This window comes from Hetaerina americana, unplaced genomic scaffold (assembly GCF_022747635.1).
Source record: "Hetaerina americana unplaced genomic scaffold, ioHetAmer1.1.p SCAF_70, whole genome shotgun sequence".
NCBI classification, from domain to species: domain Eukaryota; kingdom Metazoa; phylum Arthropoda; class Insecta; order Odonata; family Calopterygidae; genus Hetaerina; species Hetaerina americana.
Window position 1 is genome coordinate 5,767 of NW_027287317.1, and position 24,173 is coordinate 29,939.

Genomic DNA, 24,173 nt, shown 5'->3' on the forward strand with positions numbered 1-24,173 from the left:
GGTTTGAGACACGGCTAGAGGTTTCTGCTGTATTTTCAAAAAAAATGCAAGGAGGGGAAAACGAGATGAATTCCTAAGAAAGCAATGATGGAGTTGGCAGTGCCAAAAATACTTAGCTCTTTATAAGGCTTTGCTGCATCTAACTCAAAGGGTTTATACCATTTCCATTGACTCGCTGATTGATTTTCTATAGATTCCCTGGCATGTTATGATTTGGTTTAATATCTGATTTATGTGTTCATAGTCATCACAATAGGTTCCAGTTCAAATCGACATTTGGCTCCATGATAGTGAAACTAGGAGGACTAGAGTCCATTATTAATCAAAATTATAATGTAATTTTCCTGAATAATCATTCCTATAATTTTATTATTTTCAGAGTTGTGTATCCCTTCAAAAAAATTTTGATGACATCAAGCATACCACTTTGAGTGAGCGGGCAGCATTGAGAGAGGCAGCAAGATGCCTAAAGTGTGCTGATGCTCCATGTCAAAAATCATGCCCTACTCAAATTGACATCAAAAAATTTATCTCAAGCATATCCAGTAAGGTAAGAGAAGAATATTGTTTCATCCAAGGACATGCCTGTTCTTCTACAGTATTCTCATAAAAATTTCTAACTCAGCATTCATTTAAGCCAAATAAATAAGGAAAGTATGCATTTAATTTTTTTGGAGCATAGGTACCTACTGCCAGTGTGGTTCAAATATTTCATTGAGTATTTTTTACCAGTAAATGTCCAATGGTTTAAATTTGGCTATAGTGTAAAGTATGGCAAAATTCTAAAATGCTTTATTTCTAATTATTTTTCTCTCAAGAGGCGACTGCTCAAGTTGTGATTTGTAAAACTTTTCATGTAATATTCATTGCTGAATCCACAAAAGTGTGGATTTGGTTCTGATATTGCGATGAGTACCTAAGTACCAACCTAGGATTCTTTCCCTGACTACTGCTACCTAGAATAATAACTATAGTAACCAATCCCTGATGAAAATATCAGTTTGCTCAATGATTACTCATAAATCACTACTGAATTCAGTCATCATGATAAGATTGATTTTGCACTTATGTATTCAATTTAATAATGCCACCAGCCAAATCTTTGATTAATGTTGACTGTATAAAATTAATATGTTGACTATATAAAATGAATATGTTGACTATATAAAATGAATATGTTGACTATAAGATGACATAGAGAGATATTTTCCATCGAAATTTAGCTCTTTTGGTATGCATAAAAAATGTATTTATTTTGTATAAAATGTAGACTTCGACAATAGTCTGCCCCAAGTTAGTGAAATGAATTGGATCAACAAATAGATTTGTTCTTGAGAAAAAACTTGGCATGCAATTTTACAGTTCTGAAATTACAATTCTCAAATGATGGTCTTTGCCTAGATAAATTGTAGTTAAAGTTTCAATTATTGTTAATTTAGATTTTTTCCTCCGAATGAGCATGATAATAATGATATCTACTTCTATTTCTTTCAAATCTGTCTTTTTGGAGTGGCCAGCCAATTAATCAAGTCCGAACAATTTTTATTTTTTGCAGAATTATTATGGAGCAGCTCAAGCAATATTATCAGATAACCCACTGGGTATGACTTGTGGTATGGTATGTCCAACCAGTGATCTATGCGTTGGAGGTTGCAATTTGCATGCTTCGGAAGAAGGAGCAATAAATATTGGTGGTCTTCAGCAGTTTGCCACAGAGGTGAGTTTTCAAATAAATATATTCAAAAGCCCAAGTCCAGAGGCATTAGAATACATTTTATTTCAGAAGATACAGGGTAGTGGATTTAGTTTACTGTTACCTAAGTGGAGTTGCCATCATTCCGAGTTTGACCTGGAGTGCCTGGTATTTGAAATAATTTTCTCTGAGCCACAGGTTAACATGAAAAATAATATAGACAATGGAGGCTTGATAAAAATGATAAAATATGATGTGTGACATGTCGTTAATGAAAAATGTTTTGATTGATCCCAGAGGGATAAGGGGATCCCATATTTGCATGAATGATTGAAATGGAATAGCTCATCCCACTGCTCTACTCTCATCCATTTTGGTTGCACACTAGAACTCACCTAAATTTGAATTTGAGGCCATGATTTACATTATATTTTAGGTCAATATCCATTTGAATAAGGTATCCTAAATTTGCATCTTTTCTGTTTGAGCGATTCCCAATATCAACCTTTATTAGCTGGGATGGGTGCTTTTTGCACCTCTTAGTAAAATTAAGGAGTCGCCATACCCTCTTTTCTATTTTAAAGAAAGGTTATTTTAAACAAATAAAGCCAAAAACAAAGCCTATTGAGATAATTGGTAGCAGCTATGTACCAAGAAGGCGAAATGATAATGATGATGCTAAATGCTCATCAATGTGTTATAATTGGAGCACACTTCAGAAAAGTTTATTTCTTATCTCCTAAGGATATTATTTCCAGAGGCAACATATTTCATCAAGCCTGACCAATGATGTTATGCAAAAGGGGGTGCTTCTCAATGGTATGCACAAGCTAAATGTTGTTCCTAGTGACTGATTTTGGTTGGGATGTGGCCGGTTCTAGAATACTGTCCATTGAAGGAAGTTCATTTTGTGGAAATGTAATCAAATGGAAACAAACTTGCCTATTTGGGAGGAAGAAAGAAAATCAGCCTCCCCTAATCTTTACCCTTATTTAATATTTCCTTTCCAAGTTGCTGTTTGCACAAGTCTCTCCTCCAAGAGAGTATTAACTCCCATGTTATCCAAGGTGGACTAGACTCACCTGTGCATTACATTACTTAGTGGTGGCCAGCTTATTCTGAACAGTCTCTAGTTGATGAAGCTTAATTGTCATAATTGATGTGTCCATAAAGTCGCTCCTGGTTAATGATGATGTTTTGCTCTTTTTGTCCTCAACCTGTGTTCATAATCCATTCATTTTAATTTTTACTCTTTAAAATGCCCTTTTAATTATATAATATATTATTATTCTCTTTTTATTATATTTCACAAAGTTATTGATTTTAGCTAGCTCTTAAAAAAGTTTCATTCATAATTTTTTCCTTTAATATATTATTTCACTGAGGAATAGCTTCCACACAGGATTATGTACATATAAAAATTTACAAGATTAATTTATCTTTTTTAAGGTTTTTAAAGAAATGAAAATTCCTCAAATATGCATGGTTGATCCAGCTGATTTTAAGTATGATAAAATAGCCTTAATTGGCTGTGGGCCAGCCTCTTTGTCATGTGCAACATTACTAGCCAGGTTAGGATATAAAAATGTAGAAATATATGAAAAAGAAGAGTTTCATGGTGGCCTGAGGTATGTTAAATAGAGAACTTCATTACTTTTTCTATTACTGAGAATATGATAACCCAATGATTAATATACATTTTTTATTACTTTAGTACATCTGAAATACCACAGTATCGGTTACCTTTCGAAGCAGTGAATTTTGAAGTGGATTTGGCAAAGGATATTGGTGTAAAAATTGTTTCTGGACGATCATTATCCATTGAAGATTTAACTTTGGAGGTATAGTCATATGTTGATTTTCATAATTTTTAGAAATGGAAAAATACTTAAACTTATCTATATGTGAAATATTTCTCAGTGATTTGGATTGACAATTATTTTTTAATTAAAATCTCATTATTATGCAATTCAAATCTTATAGCTAAATACATTAATCAATATGCCTGAAATCCATATTCTTTAATTGATATTTATTTCTATACACTGAATGTAAGAATATAAAGGTAATACTGAACTTTTTAATTCATTTCACAAATGGAACTGAATTAGTAATTCAGTGCATATTCAATTGTGTACTAATGTATGTTGAATTCTATCATTGTCAGGAACCATACATTCACTGTACCAAATAACTATGTGACCCATTTCAAAATATATTGCACAAATAAATATGTTTTGTTTAAAATTAAAAAAAATATATATTGTCCACAAATTGCTTTATATGTCCATTGAGATGTGCAATGAAATCAATATTTAACTCTATACTATGCATCCATCGTATTTCAATTGCAATATTCAACATTTTGTTTTAGAAACTCAGGAATGATGATTGCAAGGCAATTTTCATAGGCATTGGACTACCACAGCCAAAAAAAATTGGGATATTCAAAGACTTAATGGAGGAAAATGGATTTTATACTTCAAAATCATTTTTACCAGCAGTTGCCAAAGGAAGCAAGCCAGGTAAGTAATGAAATTAAAGTGTCCATAAATAGAATAGTATTATACCCTATATATATATATATATATATATATATATATATATATATATATATATATATATATATATATATATATATTTATTTATTTATATATATATATATTTATATTTATTTATATATATATATATATATATATTTATTTATTTATATATATATATATATATATATTTATATTTATTTATTTATTTATATATATATATATATATAATTATTAAAACTAGTAAGTAATGAGAGTTATGAAGATTGTCTGTTTTTTTGTGATTTTCCATAATGTATGTCTTTTTAAGTGGAGGGCACATGAATACTAAATTACACAAGCAGTGGAAAGGGATCCAAAGGTAACTTAAAAGTATAAATGTCTTTTCTAGTAGATCTCTTAAGGAGTGGTATACTGGCAGCCATCAATAAACATTGTCACAAAGTATACTAATCCCGCTACTTCTAATGCAATACATTGAAATGGGGATGGGTAGAAAAAGGCAGAAGTAAGCTAAACAGTACCTTTAGGTAATGGAATTTATTATAGACAGTGAGATAAACACAATAAAAGTCAGAAACTAAGTTACCTTCATGTGTATTTCATCCAATGCAACTACTCAGCACATATTGAACCAAAATTCAAAGTTATAATGGTAGTTAAGAGTTGAATGGTATATGAATGAGAATGCTAATTTTTGATATTCTGTAATTCAGGAATGGGAGGGCTCGGAAAAGTTCATAACATTATATAAATTGTAATTTTTGCTTTACATTGATTTTCTCTCTTTGGCATTAGTAGTGTGGACAGTGAATTTTAATGAAAGAATCATGTATCAATTATAGCCATGACTTATTTATCATGGATGAATTATAATTATAAGTTAAAATTATTATTTTGATTATACCTAACTGTTGTGTAATACCAAGACCCTAATGTAACTCCCATTTGGAATGTTGTGGGCCCCAATAAAAGAATATCTCTCCCTACATGGTAATAGATAGTTAATGAAAATGTATATCAACAGGGGTCTGTGCCTGCAAAGCTTCTCTGCCTTCACTTCATGGGAATGTTATCGTATTGGGTGCTGGAGACACAGCCTTTGATTGTGCTACTTCAGCTTTGAGATGTGGGGCCAAAAAGGTTTTCGTAGTCTTCAGAAGGGGCTTTACCAATATCAGAGCTGTTCCAGAAGAGGTAAAGATGAGAGTCATATTTCCTTATTATACCTTGGCTAGCTTTAACAGATCAACTGAAGTCCATTTTTAATTAATAGATGCAGCTGGCAGTTGAAGAGAGATGTGAGTTTATTCCATTTCAATCTCCCAAGGGAGTTATTTTGAAAGGAAATCAAATTATTGGAATGGAGTTTTATCGTAATGAGGAAGTTGATGATGGAACTTGGGAAGAGCAGAAAGACCAAGTAATGAAATTAAAGGCCAGCTTTATCATATCAGCTTTTGGCTCTGGACTATCTGATGAAAATGGTGAGTTATATGTTGGAAGACCTCAGACAAAAGTATACTACCCAAGAGAATTAGGAACTCATAAATAAGATTGATGATGGCATACTAAAATATTTGTAATAAAGTCGATGTAAATAGCAATAACTTGAAAGTAGAATGATCTGGCGCTTTCCAAGGGAGATGGGTTCTCTGGCCAAGTCTTCCATGGGAATTTGTTTTGGTGAACAACTTATCCATCAGCTTCAGGACAATGAGTAACTGCCCATATTCATCTTCCATTCAGTTTATAAACTATTCAACAGACAAAATGCAAATCAGTGCTCAAAACCCTGAGGAAAATGGACAAGGTATCCACTGAAATATTGACTAAGGAAGACCTGATGTAGTAGAGAACCTTAGAGACCTTAACTCATTTTATAAATAGTTGAAGAATGTGATGATGGATTGCAAAACATTATTTACTTATGAAATTGAAAAATTACGGATTTGCCATTTCTTTTCTTTATGAGAACCATGGTTGGGTTTAGTGCAGTTTGGGAAGTGCATGGAAGTGTGCTCCATAGCTTGGGCCATTGGTATAATGTTCATTGATAAGGTTGAAATTGGCCGTGCAAGCTTTGAGTAGATCAATGCATCATTCAGCAGAATTACGAGGTTAGCTTCATTTTTGTGTCAGGTTGGTTTGATGCTTGGTTGGGTAATTGTGTTTGCATCTAGTCTTAAAAATGAATATCTCTCTTATTCTGAGTGTACAATGGGATTTACTGTATCAGGCCTCACTTGGTGAATAGGGATCAGTCGCACAGTAAAAAATACTTTTTAAGTGTTTACATAAAATAATAAGGTGCTTTTATATGTATTCTACTTTTCTATTTTTTTCATTATTAAAAGACTATCTTACCCAGACCACGCCATATCTAAGCATCAATTCTACCCAAAGGTTTTGGTATTCTATATTATACTCAAGAGATTGATTGATATGAAATAAATCATAAATATTCCCCTCTCTAGCTGAGAATTCAAAAAGGACCTTGATGCCATTAAATGCATTTCACACACTAATGTTATTCAAATCCTCTAATTTAAAACTTTTTTCATGGAAATGTACCAAAATGGGCAGAGACTTTGCTGAGTAACAAATTTCTTCTCCAAAAAGTCTTATATATTCAGAAATTGCAAATAAAACAACTTGCATAACCTTTTAATCAAAGACAAAAATGGATGAGATCCTCTATAATAATCATGAATTCATAAACTCCTTCGCAATGACTGTGATGTCATTTATATCACACAATGTAGAAGAAAATTGAAAACAGCAGTTATAGAGCACCTCCATTTCTCTTTGAATGACCATGCTGGAAACTCACAGTTGAGCAAACTTTGTTTATTATCGCTGGAGTAATTTTTCTTCCATTCCACTCCAAAGATAAGAGTAAGTGGACACTCTTGAGAAATGAGAAATCCTGTATTATAAAAAATACTAGGAATACTTTATTAATATTTCGGATAAATGGTATACTCTTGATAACTGATTATAATTTATCATGCAGATATTAGTTTACATCAACTTTTAGAGCCCCTATATTTATGCATGCATATATAAGTACATGTATTACTTGTGCGACCAATTCCTGCGCATAAAACAGGTAATATCAAGAGATATATATTTTTGGCCTATGTTAATGATTAGAGTACTAGTGCTTAGCCTTTGGGTCCACCAAATAACCTTTGACTTTTAGATGTGACTACTTACCTTCTAACTGCAGGTGATTGGATTGACATGGCAGTGGCAGGGAGGATAATGAAAGTAGGAAATGTGAACAAGGTCATCTCTTTAACTTTTTGATATAAAACAAAAACAATAAATTGTTATGCTCTTTTTTGTTTCTGATGAAAGCCAATATCTTGCTCTCGATAGGCATCCTATCTCACGTGCAATAAGTGAATTAATTTGCATTTTCAATTCTCACTAAAAGTGTATCATATATCAGGGCTATATAATAAGGCTGTATAATTCCAAAACCTTGTGATCTTCTTGTTGATTGGTCTCATTAAAACCTAACAGTTTACTGATGTAGCATTCTTCATTTGGGGTACTTTATTGCTCAATGTTTATCTTGCATTGAATAATGAATCTTTATTTCACTATTGAGCACAAGTACTTTCTGCAATGGGAGAAAAAGATTGGGCCGTAAAATATCCAAACTCATACAATGAAACATAATCAACTTAAAAGTAATCTGTTCTGACCCATAAACTGTTTAGAAAACCATTGATCATTGAAAACAAAGTGTTACCATATGCTTTCATTTCAGTTATAATTTTTTTATTTTAAATTTAATTTTATAGTAAATGCTTAGCCATTTTTAGGAAACACTTGAGTTCTAGACAACGTATTTACAGATATTAACTTCAGAGGGAAAAATGATACTTTTGTGATGTATGCAGATGTCTAAATCTTAATCATAGGTGGTAACCTTTCAAAACTTCCAATAATCTTGCCTCCCAATTTTATCTTGTCCAGTGAAAGCCGCTATGGCTCCTCTAAAATTCAACAAGTATGGTTTACCAGAGGTTAACACTAAGACCATGGAAACTAGTGAGCCTGGTGTGTTCTGTGGAGGGGATATAGCAGGAGTTGCTGAAACAACAGTAGAGGCAACAAATGATGGGAAGGTGGCTGCCTGGTCCATTCACAAATATTTGCAAGTAAGACATTTCTAAGGATGACACTGATGTTATTTTCCAGTTATTTCTTTATTTGTATGTATAGACTTTGCCTTTCAATTATTTTAGGAAAGAAAAGGATTAATTGTTCCATCAACACCTCAGTTACCCAAGTTTTACACCCCTATTGACCTAGTGGATATTAGTGTGGAAATGTGTGGGATGAAGTTTGAAAACCCATTTGGTTTGGCATCTGCACCTCCTGCCACCACAAGTGCAATGATCCGTAGAAGTTTTGAAGCTGGTTGGTCATTTGCCGTAACAAAGACCTTTTCCTTGAATAAGGTAATTAATGGTTTAATAAAATTAATTTAATGAAAAAATTAAATATTTTCCAAAAGCATGGCTGAATTTTTAAGAGACATAAACCATAGGTACCAATTTAGCAAGATCCAGAATCAATGTTTCCTAGCCTGAGGTTATAATGAAAGTGTTTTTATATACCTAAGTGCACTGTTATTGCATAAAAATAAAGTAAAAATGAGGAAGGTCATGAGCACTCTTTTTTATTAAATGATGGAGGTGATTGTAGCACATAGTAGTAAATGATGAGGTCCAATATTGTGTATTTTTCACAAAAGTTCCATAATCTTAAATTTTTGTGGGATGATTTCATTCTTCAACTTCCTTCCTCCAAAAAAAGTTATTTTTGAGGTTTGCATCATCATACATTAAATTATCTTGAGGCAAATAATTAATCATGTATTGAAATAATCTTTTCTCAGGATCTAGTAACTAATGTATCACCCAGAATTGTGAAAGGGAGCACATCTCGCCACCATTATGGACCTGATCAAGGTTCATTTCTAAATATAGAACTAATATCTGAAAAAACTGCTGAGTATTGGTGTAGGAGTATTACTGAACTGAAGGATGATTTTCCTGAAAAGGTAATACCTTCTCTTCTTTTGCTGTAAAAATAAAAAACTTACTGACAGCATGCGTTGCCAAGATCGAATTTTTGAATTAACCTTTTGAGAGAGTGAGTCTCTTTCCACTGATGAAGGGGCTGTCTTGTGCCCCTTAAATGTTCACATATGTGCTTCAAAACAATCTCTTTTCTGAATTCTTTTATTGGCTCAGTTTAAATGAATTCCCTCTCTAAAATTTTGCTCATTTTTTATGTGCATTTATATCCTTTTTCCTTGGCTGCCTGAGGCACCGGGGTTTTTTGGTTTTTATACTTTGGGAAGCAAGTAAAAGAGAGAAGTGCATGTACATGTGTTCTGGAGCAAGAATGGCAGTATCAGATTATATAAGCTTCGAATTTCAGTTTTGGGATCATGAGAAAGGGGTTGATTAAATTTTGTATTCTGCAGTGGTCAGAATGTTTCCATATCATAGTGACTGGTGTTCATGGTCACAACACAGGATTGTCTGCTAGAAGAATGGTGATACCCAGTCATGAAAAAGCTTTCAAATAGCTAAAAGTTCTAGAATCAACAGATCATTGACAGTTGTCAGTGTGTGTGTCTTTATTTTTCATGGTGTGAAAATATTGTTTTCTCAGGTGAGAGTCTGTCATGAACACTGGCACAGCCAAATATACCCTTAGTATTTTTGTGGAAACTTGGCATATTATTGTAATTGGTATGGCACTTGAAAGGAAAGTCAGAGGCTCAGGTTCAGATCCCAATGGTGTCATATTTTTTCTGTTGTAATTTGTTTATCTTTTGTGTTAATGAATATCTGATTCCTAAACTGTTATTCCTTTACCCTACACCCAATATGGGGGGTATTAATGACTTAAAGCGTCTTAGGATTATTAGCATGTATATAAGTATTAATTATTTGATTTTTAAATGGAGTAGTATATGTCCAAGGACTCCTTAATGGAAATTTTTAACAAATTTCAATGGTATTTGTAAAAGACATCTTGGCCACTCTTTTCTATTTTTAATATGATTGAAATTCACAGTGTGCTATCAGATTAAGTTCTTTACAATGTGATGAATATAAATATTATATTTATTATTTCCTTTAGATCGTTATAGCCAGCATAATGTGTTCGTATAACAAAGAAGATTGGATAGAACTAAGTTCAATGGCAGAAAATTCTGGAGCAGATGCTTTAGAATTGAATTTATCATGCCCTCATGGTATGGGCGAATCTGGAATGGGATTGGCTTGTGGTCAGGTAAGATTTGTTAAGCACATGACTAAATCCTAGAAAAAAACCCTGGATGTATTTAGCACAAATTTGAGAGACTTCTTGCCTAAAACTAACTTATTTTTGCATTCCCACAGAAACCTGAACTTGTGGAGAATATTTCAAGATGGGTTAAAAACAATGTGAAAATCCCAGTTTTCATCAAATTGACCCCTAACATAACTGATATTGTAACAATTGCAGAAGCAGCCAAACAAGGTATACTTGATGTACAGTGAATTAACAATTGGTGATTCTTTATGAATTCTTTGTGCTTTGAGCTGTTTCCTTTATCTAGGTGGAGCAGATGGGGTGTCTGCCATAAACACAGTATCAGGATTAATGAGTTTAAGGGGTGATGGCACACCTTGGCCTGCAGTTGGACCAAATAAGTACACAACATACGGAGGTGTGTCAGGGAATGCAATTCGTCCCATGGGGCTACGTGCCGTCTCAGCTATAGCCAATGCACTGCCAGGACTTGCAATAATGGGTATTGGTGGGATTGACTCAGCAGATGTCGCACTTCAATTTATTCATGCTGGTGCCACTGTATTGCAGGTAAGAGAAATAATGATTAAGTCCACTGATACAAACTTATATACACATAACTGACTAGTCAAGAGTAAAAAATAATGTCAGAATTGTTAATCATGCTAATCCACAAAGCTTAATGCATCATTGTAAACAGAGCTCTATTCTAGCCAGTTCTGGATGACTCTCATGATTGTGCCCGTCAGTTCCCATGATTGACCTGCACCCTAGTACATAATAGATCACTACATACTATATCACTATTAAATGTAATGGAGCAGTCATAAGTAAGGCTTAATGTGAACTCATGTCCCCAATATTTGTAAAAAAATATAACCCTGCTATTCATCATTTCATTTGGTCATTTGAGTAGTAGTAGCAGTAGTTATTAAGGAATGTGACTGACAGCTGAGGTCATGTACGCCATGGGGACTGGTAGTTAATTTGGGGGTAGTAAGATTTTCACGGCATAGGGAAATAAACCTGATATTGGCATTAGCCTACTCTGGTGGAAAGAAACATGGCATTGGCATTAGCCTACTCTTAATAATAGGTGCCACTGGTTTGCACAATGTAACATCTCCTCCAAGGAATGACATCTCTCTAAGTAGGGATCAGGATGCCACAACTCTGCCACTGCATCAAACTAATCCCCATCAGTCATTTGATTTTCAACATCTTTCTTAGCAATTTTATTGGTAAAATCTTTTTTCTAACTAATTCAGCATTATGGTTATTTCTAGACCAAATGTGCGGGAGTAATGCTTAATAACTGAGCAAAGTGCCATGAAACTCAATTAGATGTAATTTTTTCCTTTAATGCTCTACTTAATTTACATATCATAACATTTCTTCATTTGGAATGTAGGAGAAACACCCAATGACAATCCCTGAAATTGGTACTTTTCAATTCCAATTGACAACTGGATTCCATTGAGAACAGCTTTCATTCAGAATACACTTACATGTATAACTCCATAAGAGGACTACATATATTGAATGAGTTGACTTGGTTTTAAAAACTCTCGAACATTGACTTTGGCCTGATACATATCACATACTCAGAATTATTTTCATTAATGATAGTTTTATTTTCACTACTTTAGATGCTACTCTACAAGATTGAGGTTTTCATTTTTGTCTCAAACAAAAAGATGCATGGGTGTATTCATGATTATATTTGAAGCTTATTCTTTATGCGTGCATATTCTGTAATCAATTTGAAAACTTTTACAGATTGGGAGTGCCGTACAAAATCAAGACTTCACAGTGGTGGATGACTATATCACTGGCCTTAAAACTTTGCTCTATTTGAGAAATATTGAAGAGCTGAAGGGCTGGGATGGGCAATCACCACCAACTAGTATCCATCAGAAAGGGAAAAAAACTTTCCCAGTTAAAGGTTCTGATGGAAAGGTTAGCATTTAAATAGTATCTCCATAGGAATATGCGGCCATACTCTTGTAGTTACTTGCATGGTATTTTGTAGAACTAGATTCAACTATTTTATTACAATATTTTGGTTAATAATTTCAACTATTTTAAGTCTTTGAAATGTTTTATTTCTAAAAAATACCTATCTTTTACATTATTACTAGAGTTAGTCCCCCAGCCAGAGGTATATTTTAAGATGAATGCTGAAAGCTAAAAACCATTGACATTACACCAAATTGTTCCTCAGCTCTGCATGCTTTCCAACTCTTCCCTTTCTATTCAAATACCCAATAATTAGCTTCCAATACCTTGTTTACTGAACACCCTTCCCTTTATCACTGTGTTCAACATCCCATCACTTCATGGTACATGTATCCCCTCCTTCCACTTTATCTCCCTTCTTCTAATTTATCCATTCTTTCTTTCCATGCCATATTTATGAGATCTTTGTTTGTCTTCCTCACTGTCCAATTTATTTTCTCCATTCTACTCAATATACATGTCTCAAAAGTCTCTTATACTATATCATCATCATTCTACAAAGACCAAGTTTTAAACCCATTCAAATCTTTACTCCATGCATATGATTTTGCTATTTTTATGAAGAATTTAAATTGAGATCCCTATCATCAACTCCCTTTTCTTTGTATATGCTTCTCTATCTAATGCATCTCTACTAATGTCCTCACTGCTTTGATGATTCTGATGAATATCTCTTTATTTTGTTCAAATTTTGAATAATTCTATTATTTATCATTGACATTATATTATAAAGTAGCTCTGATTTCAATGAAATCAGGTTGTGTGTATCTCATTTCAGCGTGTGTTGTATCTATGGAAGGAATTCCGTTGATAATAAAATATAACTCAATAATAGATATGTTCTTATTAAATATATTTAATTATTTGCTTTATGATACTGTTTTTCAGAGCCTGCCCTATTTTGGACCATATCAAAAGAAGAGGGAAGAAATAGTAGCTCAACTAAAAATTGAAGAGGATTTACTCGATCCTAAAAATAATTCGCCTTCTAACAGGCCTCCAAACAAACCCAATTCCAAAATTCCAGAAGTTAAAGATGAAATTGGTAAAGCACTTAAGGCAATAGGTCCCTACAAACGTCTAGACAACAGAAAACAAGTTGTTGCTCTTATAAATGATGTAAGTATTTACTTATTTCCATTTTGATAGTAATCAGATCCCATAGCACTGAAATAAATTTTCAATTTTATCATTTTTAACCAATGCTAGTGTTGATTCAGAAATTAAGAGACTATGAATTGGTAGTGTGAAACACGATTCAGAAACCATGCTTTCAGTGATGTATAATCCATTCTTTTAAGGATATGTGTATCAACTGTGGAAAATGCTACATGGCTTGTAACGATTCTGGCTATCAAGCTATTACATTTGATAGTGAAACTCATGTGCCACACGTCACTCAAGATTGCACTGGTTGTACATTGTGCCTTTCTGTATGCCCAATTATTGACTGCATCAGGTATAGTATAAGTTCATATTTTAATAATATAATTGATTTCCTAGAAGTTAATTTTAATATGGTGATCAACATGGGGTTGCAGATATTTTTGTACTCCGAGTCTTTAAATATTTTTGTGCTTTTCCGCGGTATCTTTTTGGGAAAATAATTTGATAATTCTATAAAAGTAGTTTCTATTTTAAAATTCATGAAAGAGTGTGATAAAGTAATCATCTATTGGTGTGTATGGTTGACAAAATATAAGTTATGGTGAGTTTTAAATTTATTGGATGGTTGGATTCCTTGGGCCAATGCATTTTTCAGTTTATTTGTCACTGCTTCTATGTTGACAGCATTAATGTGGTGTTGTTCATTAGACTTCTTTGTCAAGGAAACCAATTATCATTACATATCTGCCACATCCTTGTGTAAATCTATTACACGGAAATCCTTCACATAAAGTTATTTTATTTGACTAAATTTGGAAGCAAAAAATCATAGATTTTAATCATTTTTGTATAGAAGATTTAGAGGAGAAAATGGAAGGTATTTTAATGGTTTCTTTTGTTAAGATTAATTGAAGACATTTTATTTGATTTGCAATGTTGATTCTTGCAATTTTGGAGAGGTGACTTGCCTCTATAAGAAATGTAATGTAATTCCCAAGAATGCTAGTTACAAATTTTCTTGAGTATAATCTTAGATCAAGTAACTACTTGGTTAGCCTATAATACTCCTACAATTAGTTACATTTTCACTGTGAGCTGAATTGTAGAATTATGTACTATTTCTATAGATTATTAACTTAACAATCTATTGAAAACTTTTGGGTTGATGCTATTAGCACAAGATGAGTCAATTTTTTTCACTTTTATCTTTTTCTCTTTTTTCAGTATGGTTGAGCGCACTACACCTCATCATATAAAACGGGGAACATTTACTATCAGAGACAATTTTGGAGTTGTTCAATAAAAGAAGAGATTTTTTTTAATTCTTAGTAGAATGGCAAGTTTAATACTTAATAAAAAATGGATGATGATTATCTATGTTGTTTTTGAAAAAAAATCTGTTTCGTTTGCAGGTATCAGTTATAATTTGTAAGTAGTTGCTGTCATTTTTCACATTTCTAAATCTTCATTGTATCAGTGACATGCTTTATGGAATTACTTTGTATTTTAAAATTGATTCTGTAAAAGATTCCTATTAAAGGTATAATACTGCAATGATTTACTTTATTTTTCATTTAAGTTATTTCATATTTGCTTCTTATGATAACCTATCTTATTTATACTAATGTATTGTACAGTAAAAATTGTGTATTATTGTTGCTATGTGGGTCGTGGTAGTCCAGGGATAAAACGTTGGACTACTGACCAGAGGACCCGGGTTCGATTCCCAGGGCAAGTCTCTCTGGGCACCTGTAGCTTCACCCAAGCTATGTGATTTTTCGGGTACCAGATCTTCCTGGGAAACCATAACCGGCACAGGAAAGGAACTGGCCCCCCTACGCTGATGTGTGAATTTCACATGCCTTCAGGCTTAGTACTGGATGAACTATACCATCACCTACCAAACCAAGCTTCGGGTTGATTAATGTGTTTATGGTTTTTTATTGTTGCTATGTGGATGCTCTTGATGGGTTGTGACCCGCTAAGATTTGAATTATCCTTATTTTGTAATCAGGTTTTCCTAAGTTCAACCACCAGAGTTTTACATATATGTATTCAGTCCTGAGGCAGGATTCCAAATACACAATATATGCATTATTTGATGGACCATTATTTGATGGATTTAATCCATAACTGCTTCTTAGGTACTTTGCTAAATGGGCACCATATAAAAAATTGATTGAATCCAAATGCAGTCTAGTAGAGTCTAAGATTTTAAATTGAAAAATGGAATCATTTGAGTAGTACATTTTACAATTCCTAACTACCATAGTGAATTTTGATCGAAGGATTATGAGTGAGAAATTTTGCTTCCTTTGTCAACAGCAACCTTATAAATTATGTATGCTAGGTTTTGATCGTTTTTTGCTTCAAATTCACACACCATTAAAGGGGGAGAAGCCTTTAATGTGTGTGTAGGTAATTCCTAATTGCATACTTATGTTATTATATTCTATTGGATCCAATTCACTTATTTAAATTGTATTATAAAGTGAGAGAATTTCTGCGCTGAGCTCTAATCTCTTACTTATCAATTCATAATTTTTCCAAATTAGATGCTTGCATAAGTTATTAAAGTGATCGATTTTCCTTCATTTTTGAAGTGATGTTGGAACTAGAACTTAATTTTCAACCTTCTTATACCTCATTGCATGGTCGAAAATGTATCAGGTTATGTGGTTTCCCAGAAAGAGAAAGGCTAAGTTAAACATTAAAACATGCGGGGAAAAAATAGAACAGGTGGAACAGTTTAAATATCGCAAAAATCTTCTGGACCAAAATGGTTAAAGTAGTAGGGACATAAGGAGAAGGACTGCGCTGTGTAAAGAAGCTTTCACAATGAGGAGAGAATTTATGACAGGGACGTTGAGTCAGGATGCTTAGAAAAGGCTCGTTAAAACTTTGATATGGAGCGTAGCTATGTACGGCGGGGAAACATGGTCATTGAAGCAGAATGATAGGCGTAGAATGATAGGAATGTGAGAGTGGAGAAGGATGGAGAATGTAAAGTGAAAGTGAAAGAAAAACAAATGAGGATGTGGCATGGTGGGGGAGGAGAGGGAATTATCGGGAGAAATCATAAGGAGACAGGAAAATGGTTGCAGACTATATTGATTGGTAGTGGGATGTTGAAGACTGCGATAGAGGGGAGAATGCTTGGCAAACGAGGAAGGGGCAGGAATAGGATAGGGATATTGGAAGGAATGAATGGCGGAAGGAAGTATACGGATATGAAAAGGGACTTTGTTGTACAGTGAGATGTCGGGTTGTGTTTTGTTAGGAGAGACAAGAAAATTTTTTGGTCGTATGTGTTCATTCAAAGTCTACCTTAACCGGCAGTTTAACTGTAATAATAATATGATATGACGGATATACACACTGTGTCTCGCAGATATTGGGATTTGAACTTATGCGGCGATCAAGTAACTTTCCCGATTAGACGCTACGATCACCTAGCGCTGCAATCGAGACATTTAAATATGAAAAGAAGAATTATAGGAATAAATGAAGTGTTTATAAATCAAAATATATTTATTTTTGAGTAAATAATGAAACTATTCATATTTTTTGTTGTGATTGCTTATTTAATTTTGAGGCTCGCTGGTACTCCATCGCAGCATCCGCTGTGATGACAGGCGCTGCCACCTATCACATTGTTTACATGGTGAGTCTTAAAGCATGGTTAGTCGCCGCCACAGCTGAGTCGACTAGGGAGAAGTTTGCTGCTAGTTCGAAATGGTGTGTATTACCGTAGTTTAGCGGGCATGCAGGGATTTACTTTGTATGAATGTTTCTGTTGTGTTCTTTATATCATATTCTAATTAATTTTGTCCCAGTGATAGGATATTTATATTTGACACTCGTTTTACCCGGTTCTAGTTCTTTTGCCAGTTTAAAATGTTGAGATGGTACTTCACACTGACTATTTGTTTGATCATGTGAAATGAACGATGACATTTCTGGGGTTTTCCATGGTTTCACGAAATGATTCTTAGAGTGAGTCAGTGGGAATACGCTGAAGTCTTTTATTGGAATGTTTTTCTGCTGCTTTGCTGTACAAAAATAGCGCTTTCAAATAAAGTTTATTATGGTAGGGATATTTCGCACATTTGGTTGTCTCGTTTTATATGGGGAGAGAACGGAGGTAATAAAATTAATAAATGTTGGCTTTATCCTGGGTTAAAATTGACATTCGTTCCTCCTCAGAACTTTTTAGAAATCTTCACATTGCCGTTTGAGCCGCATTGTAAGGTAAGCTCCCAATAAGTAGATCCTTATATTGTGTGCTATATGTATTTATATAGTTTTATGAACTCTTGTTATGGATGCATTTTTACTTAAACACAGCAAATGCGAGGTATAGGTTTTCAGGTGATTTCAACAGTTTAAGCCTCCTGGAACACGATTACAACTCTTCAAACATGTTCCTATTTTCATAGAATCATATTCATGTAATCGTAATTTCGATTCCCATTTTCTTCACATTTTCTAGGATGCCCATGCTGTGTATTCCCGGTGTCCATTCCGCTAAGGACTTGGATTCATTGTGCAAATTGAAATCATCTTCAGCGATGGATATTCAGCTCTGGAGCATATTTTTATTCATTGTACACCTTCTTGGGTCTGCTGACGCTGTAACAGGTGATTTTTTCAAACCTCTGTACTCTACTTAAAATGTTTACGTTGACAGTGATCATAGATAGTTGCTCTGTTTTATGGTATTTATTGAACATTAAGGTGATTAATGAAAGGCTGCGCGGTTGCTAATGATTCAGCCTCCTCGTCAAGGTATATTCTGCGACGATTTTAAGCTATTAAGGAAATAAATAGAGGATACATAGGCATTGTCTATCGAGATTATGACCAGTTATGCTGTTCTGCTGGTTTTATATCATAGTTATAGTAGGGATTTTCATTATTGCGCGCGCGCTGATTAGTTATTTGAAAAAATGTCTCCTGTTAAAAATGTCTTAGAATCCATATTTCATGTTGGGTAATGAATGTAGCAATTGGCATCGTACTGTGTGTACTTGAGGGGGATGTACCAATCATATGGTTATACATCCAGTAGTTTGTGAATAAATGTATCTACTGTGGTGAAGAGAGTGTAGGATTATGGGAGCTTCTCATCATTAGTTTGATATTGGAATGGATTATTATTTATGACATTTCTCTTCTTAAGACATTCTGCTCAATTGGACTAGTCTTCCGTGGCAGCTAATTTGTTACACACTATGCTGAACAAATACTTCTAGAGTTTTTCAATTATTTTTGATTAGATTGACTTCATAGGTTTGAAGGCATATCAATTTTGAGGTTTCAGTAACAACTTTGTGTTGTACATTATTGCATTGTATCACGTTTGCCAAGGTTTATTTCTTGTGTTAAAGCAGAATTTTAATACAAATAATCAGTTCATATTCATATTTGATGAAAGCTATGATATTTCAAGGAGGGAGGCCTCTATGGAATTAAATGTCAATACACAAGTTAATGAGAGACTAGGGCAAAAAATGTTTTTTAGGCTGATAAATTAGGGAATCTGGAATTGAATCACAAATATTCGTGATGCATGAGTTGATACTCTGTGTTGACATGGTAATAATGTTCCAATTACATTGAGTTTATCAACCAAGTCTTTTTTTGCTCATATTACGAATATTCTGTTGGCCATTTTTACAATGGAAGAGCTAATCAAACCCAAAATAAGGTTTGTTTAATGGTAAAATTTTGGTATTCTCCATGGTTGGAGATGTGCATGAGTTGATATTTGTGCTAAAGAGTGGTGACATTTTTAGTGCCCAAGTGTTTATAAATATTATATATGTTATTCATAGCCGATAAAAATGTGAAAAAAAATCTGAATTGTCCTTATTCTGAGTTCTTGTATGATTATGTAAATGTTCTCAGGTGAGTGCTAGATTGGTGTTTTGGAATTACTTTATGGAATCAATTCTATTTTTTACCATTACTTAATTTGTCGAGTCGTTGATGCCAAAAGAAATTGTTTTTTTTTGAAGTAATGAGTAATGTAGTTTTTAGTAATGGAAATTATTTCCCAGATATTTTAATTATTTAATTTTGTAAATTAGTTTTCAACAATTCTTTTAAAAATGGGACTCTTAATTCGTTGCTCATGCAGAAAAGAATGAGATTTTCAAAATTTGATCATAAACTTAAGTTTATAACTTGACCATTGGCAGTTGAGCTATATTTGATTAATTTAAATTTTCAATCTTTAATCTGAAGACCAATTTGATAGGCAGGATTAGGACTCATATTGCACTTAGCCCTGCGCCATATAAAATTCACAAATTTCTGTGCACTGTGGTAGTTCGTTTTCCTGTATCATTCAGTTTCCCAGGGAGTTAGCTGGGGATTACTTGAACCAGGAAAATTATGGTCAGTAGGTGAATATTTACTCACTTGGTGAACAGGCAGGAAATTAATGGAGATACTCTTTGAGACATAATAGGCAATCAAGTCAAGCATTTTGGACTCTACATTTCACAGATAGAGAACTTGAACTCGTACTCTAGTGGTTAGCAGGTGAGTGTTTTGTCCCAAAATGTAAATGTGCCCAAAATTCAGTGGGTTCACATAAGTAGACGCTGAAAATGGGGCAAAATATAAGATTTTAGGAAATTAATTTTTATGCCATTTTTCACTCGGCCACAGAATTTGTTAAGCATTTTAAATTGATAGGAGAATGTTTATCTATGAATGAAACTTCAATATTTATCATTATTTGAATTGTAACAAACTTTTGGCATGGAAGCTTTGTGGTTAGTGCATCAGGCTACTGACCAGTAGACTCAAATCTGGGTTCAAATCAAACCTGGGTTCAAATCCATGCAATAGAGCCTGTGAATACTCCGGGTAGAGTCCAGTGATGCGTTCCATTGTGATAATTAGCACAATTCTTTAATGGGACGTATTATGAAAATTTTTCCCTTCAAAATAGTGCCTAAATGTCCGAAGCCTATTCAATGAGCATGAAACCCATAGTTGTATGGTGTCACAATACGAAGTACTGGATGGTTACATTTTAGGCGTCACTTGATTGAAAAGATGATTTTTCTTGAAGTTGAACCCTAACTCTGAAGCAATCGGTAACTATAATATTAGGTTTGATGGAAAGCTTCCCGAGCACCGTCACTATATCAAACTTAAGAGTACATGGGGAGTTAAGACGTAGTCGTGAAGAAAATCGGGGAAAGAGTCTGATGATCGTCAGGAAATTTTCAGAAATGGGAATCCATTTAATTGGCCACCCTGATCGCAAATCCCACTTTCCTTCATTGGTAACGGTGGTTACTTCTCCAGCTCGTCCTGAGAGTAGTCAGAAAGCTCCATCTCCTACCCGACCATCCGATGATAATAGGCGTTCACTCAACTAGCGTAGACAAAGTAGTCCGACGTGACTATCCTAGATCACGTTGGCGACTTGCCTTGGACGCCACTGAAGGCAAGGCGCGAAGATACCATCATTAGGGCCTTGACACTTGACGTCGACGACCAATCGTGGGACGGGCATATACAGGTCCGAGAGGATCTCTACCCTTCTTTGCCAATCCGCCTTCGCGACGAAGGCTGGGTTGAACGAAATATTTTTCCGGGCAAAGAATGGGAGCAAATGACCCTTCAATTGCCTTGTTAACTTTGTTGCCCGAATTTATTAAGTTTACGAAGCACGGGGCAATGGAGGTCCTCCCCCACCCCCTTCTCTCGTCTAATTTCGCGCGTATGATGAAAAAAAAAGAAAAATCGTAATGATTATCTCAACATAACGGTTCAGACATAGTATTACGGATAATTCTTGTGGAAGAACCGGGCGGAATTGTATAGAATATTTAAGGTTTCGAAGGCAGGAACATTAACGAATTGTTTTACTCACGTATTCCAACGCAACCGATTGAAAACTCAGGTTAAAGAGGCGACCAGGCAGGCTCAGAAATTATCACGGGAGAGAAAATTTCCGGACCCGGCCTTCCAGGAAGGAATATGCATATTACCAGGATACTGCTAGGAGTCAATTATTTTGAAACATTCCAGGGTGTGTCCCTCGTAACTTTTCGTGAGTTTCGCGTGAAGTGGCGTTCGCTGTTGTTCCTCTTCTTCGCGAGCACATCATTCTGTGCCCTCCTAGTCGGACACCCAAGTGTGGCTGAGCATGAGAACAGTGGGTGCCGCTTCACTAGTTCCCCGGCGGTTGTCGCCGCCGTCGCGGGGGGTGTTCGCGGCCGCGCAGCCGGGAGGTTGGCCGCGAGCTAGCTCGCGGTCTAGCTTGTACCCCGCGTGTGGACCATTTCTCAGTCTCTCTCGTTTAGCGTCCTTCTGATCTGAATTGATGAGGGTGGTTTCTCCGTCCGGGTTTAACCCCCTACCCCCCGGCCGTGACCGCATACGGCCGCCACGCAGTTCCCCCGTCTCGCGCACGATTGTAATTGATTCGCCGGTGGTGTTGCAGAATCAGCATTTCCGATGAGATCGACCCCCTGCCAAAACTCATGATATGATTTCCATAAATCCGCCGAGTCTTATCCCAGCGCATTGTTATTTGAAGTCGCCGAACCGATTCACACCTTGACAATCGATTAGCGACGACGGGCGCGTAATTTGGCGCCCGCCCTTGTCTGCCTAATCGTCGTTGATTTTTCGCGAGGGATGCAACCTGTGCATGGCAGCTCGGGACGTATATTGCGGGATTGTTTCGGGGCCGGAAATTGTGAGGTATAGCCTGTGGAGCCTCGCCGATGATTGAACATCTCGAAGACCAATTTGAAAGCATTTTGGTAATGTGCATGGGTTTCGCGGCAGTAAAAGAAAATGTGCATCGTGGCCTTCCGAGTTCGTGAAGGTTGAGGTCGAATTCTCAGTACACCCGGATCAGATCAATCCCTTGGTCAGACGCGAGCATTTTTCCCATGACTTAGTCGCAAACAAAGGGGATCTCAATGCGGATCCGGAGAGAGGGGGAAGAGGATATCCTTCAAATTAGGTTGATCGTCTTATTTCGAGGAAAGCAGCTAAATGTCTATTTACGATGTATTTGTTAATGCTTCCCGAATAATTAAGATCATCACGGTTAACCGTGGCATCCGGGGGGTGGTGGAGGAGGTGGGGGAGGGACGCGGGGGATGGGGGCAGCCATCGACCCTCCTTGGGGTGCAGGGGTTGGGAGTGTGTGTGGGCTTTGGTGGGGGAGGGGTACCCAGGCCGGGCCGGTGGAATGGGTGGGTCCGATGACTCATTATCCTGGGAGAGTTAATTAATTCCACTTCGCTCTGCATCCGACGCGCCCGCATTCCGTGGGACTGTTGAGTGTACGCTCGAAGAGCTCACGATCCCATTTGGAGAGGGAAACCCGGGCGCTGGCATTTAGTTCCGAACAATTTAGCGCTGCATTCCCCCCCCCCCCACTCATCTGAATCTCGGAGATGGGCCTTTTGAATGTGCACCCTGGGGTTTTCGATTACGATCAAACTGCTAGTTGAGTGATCGTGGTTATTGCTTTGCGTTGTGTTGGGAGAGACGCAGGAAGTAATGGCATCACAGGTCACATTTAGGTTCAAGTGCGGATTGAGTGGATGCAAACACAGGAAAAGGGCTTGGAAAAGGTTTGGTGTGCTGATGCATGGCTTTCCGGCCCCGAGGGCTCGGGTTCGAATCCGGGTAATGATTGAATTTTTGAGAGGTATCCCGATACTTAGGTGCCACATGTAAAGCACTCCAAAGTGGAATACGCCATCCGTCGGAAGTAACGTTGATTTTTCTGTGATCCCTTTGCGTCATCCGTTAAAAAAGAAATTGATATTCTCTCTCCACCCTTCCTCCATTATTTAAAAATCTTACCGTCTACCAAATCGCACACCCATCCCCAATTGCGCAAATGATCCCAGATGTCGGTCGCATTCCCTCACGAATGGCTGCCTACCCAGGAAATTTCGGAACATTCGGAATACGGATTCATTTGCGCCACAAAAATTCGATGATCCTTAAATTCAACCAATGTCGCCAGGTCGGTCGAGGGGAGCCGAGTTCGAATCCTGCATCGGCTACCAGTGCTGGTTACCTCGGGATTAGTAATGGGGTGAAATTCAGGTGGTCGTTGGAGCGCCGAAGAACCGAAATTTTCGCGAGAATCGTACATTTATATCGGATAAATCTTCCCGTCCGCGCAGCTGAGGAAGTATTTCGCGGGCTCGCGGTTTTACTCGTTATTAATTCCATATCTTTCGAGACGATAGTCCGCATCATTGGAAGGAAAATCAGTCGCATTCGTATGTGTGTACAAAATTGTGAATGTCCATATTTTTGGCCAACCGGAACGGCTTATTTATTTATTTATTTATTCAGAATAAGTCCGAAAACAGCACATTTAGGCCTTTACATCGAACTATTAACAACGATAACAATGTCACATTTACAAACACCCAAGCCCTAGATGGAGGGAAACTCACCCAGGCGGGAATCGAACC

At 35.8% G+C, this 24,173-nt stretch overlaps 2 protein-coding genes across 4 annotated transcripts in view; both read left to right on the forward strand.

Annotated features, from left to right (window-relative positions):
• Positions 1–379: 379 nt before the first annotated feature.
• Positions 380–15,238, forward strand: su(r) (dihydropyrimidine dehydrogenase su(r); the record flags this gene model as incomplete). The annotated part of the gene is made up of 17 exons (XM_071595893.1): positions 380–550; positions 1,556–1,717; positions 3,143–3,321; positions 3,408–3,534; positions 4,068–4,218; positions 5,261–5,430; positions 5,510–5,720; positions 8,224–8,408; positions 8,496–8,711; positions 9,152–9,316; positions 10,411–10,563; positions 10,674–10,794; positions 10,874–11,136; positions 12,346–12,525; positions 13,474–13,704; positions 13,887–14,044; positions 14,917–15,238. Coding segments are annotated over 17 exons (2,922 nt in total), but the record flags the coding sequence as incomplete, so codon positions are not given.
• A 2,152-nt stretch (positions 15,239–17,390) lies between these two features.
• The window catches only part of LOC139697237 (tyrosine-protein kinase transmembrane receptor Ror2-like), a 137,889-nt gene continuing 131,106 nt past the window's right edge, over positions 17,391–24,173 (forward strand). For 2 of the 3 annotated variants that reach the window (XM_071595909.1, XM_071595911.1), the window contains exons 1-2: positions 17,391–17,430; positions 18,185–18,333. In XM_071595909.1, coding sequence (XP_071452010.1) covers positions 18,186–18,333 — 148 coding nt within the window. In that variant the 5' untranslated portion in view covers positions 17,391–17,430; position 18,185. Of the gene's footprint in view, positions 17,431–17,865; positions 17,939–18,184; positions 18,334–24,173 lie in introns of those variants that run through there. The other variant, XM_071595910.1, reaches the window with a different exon arrangement.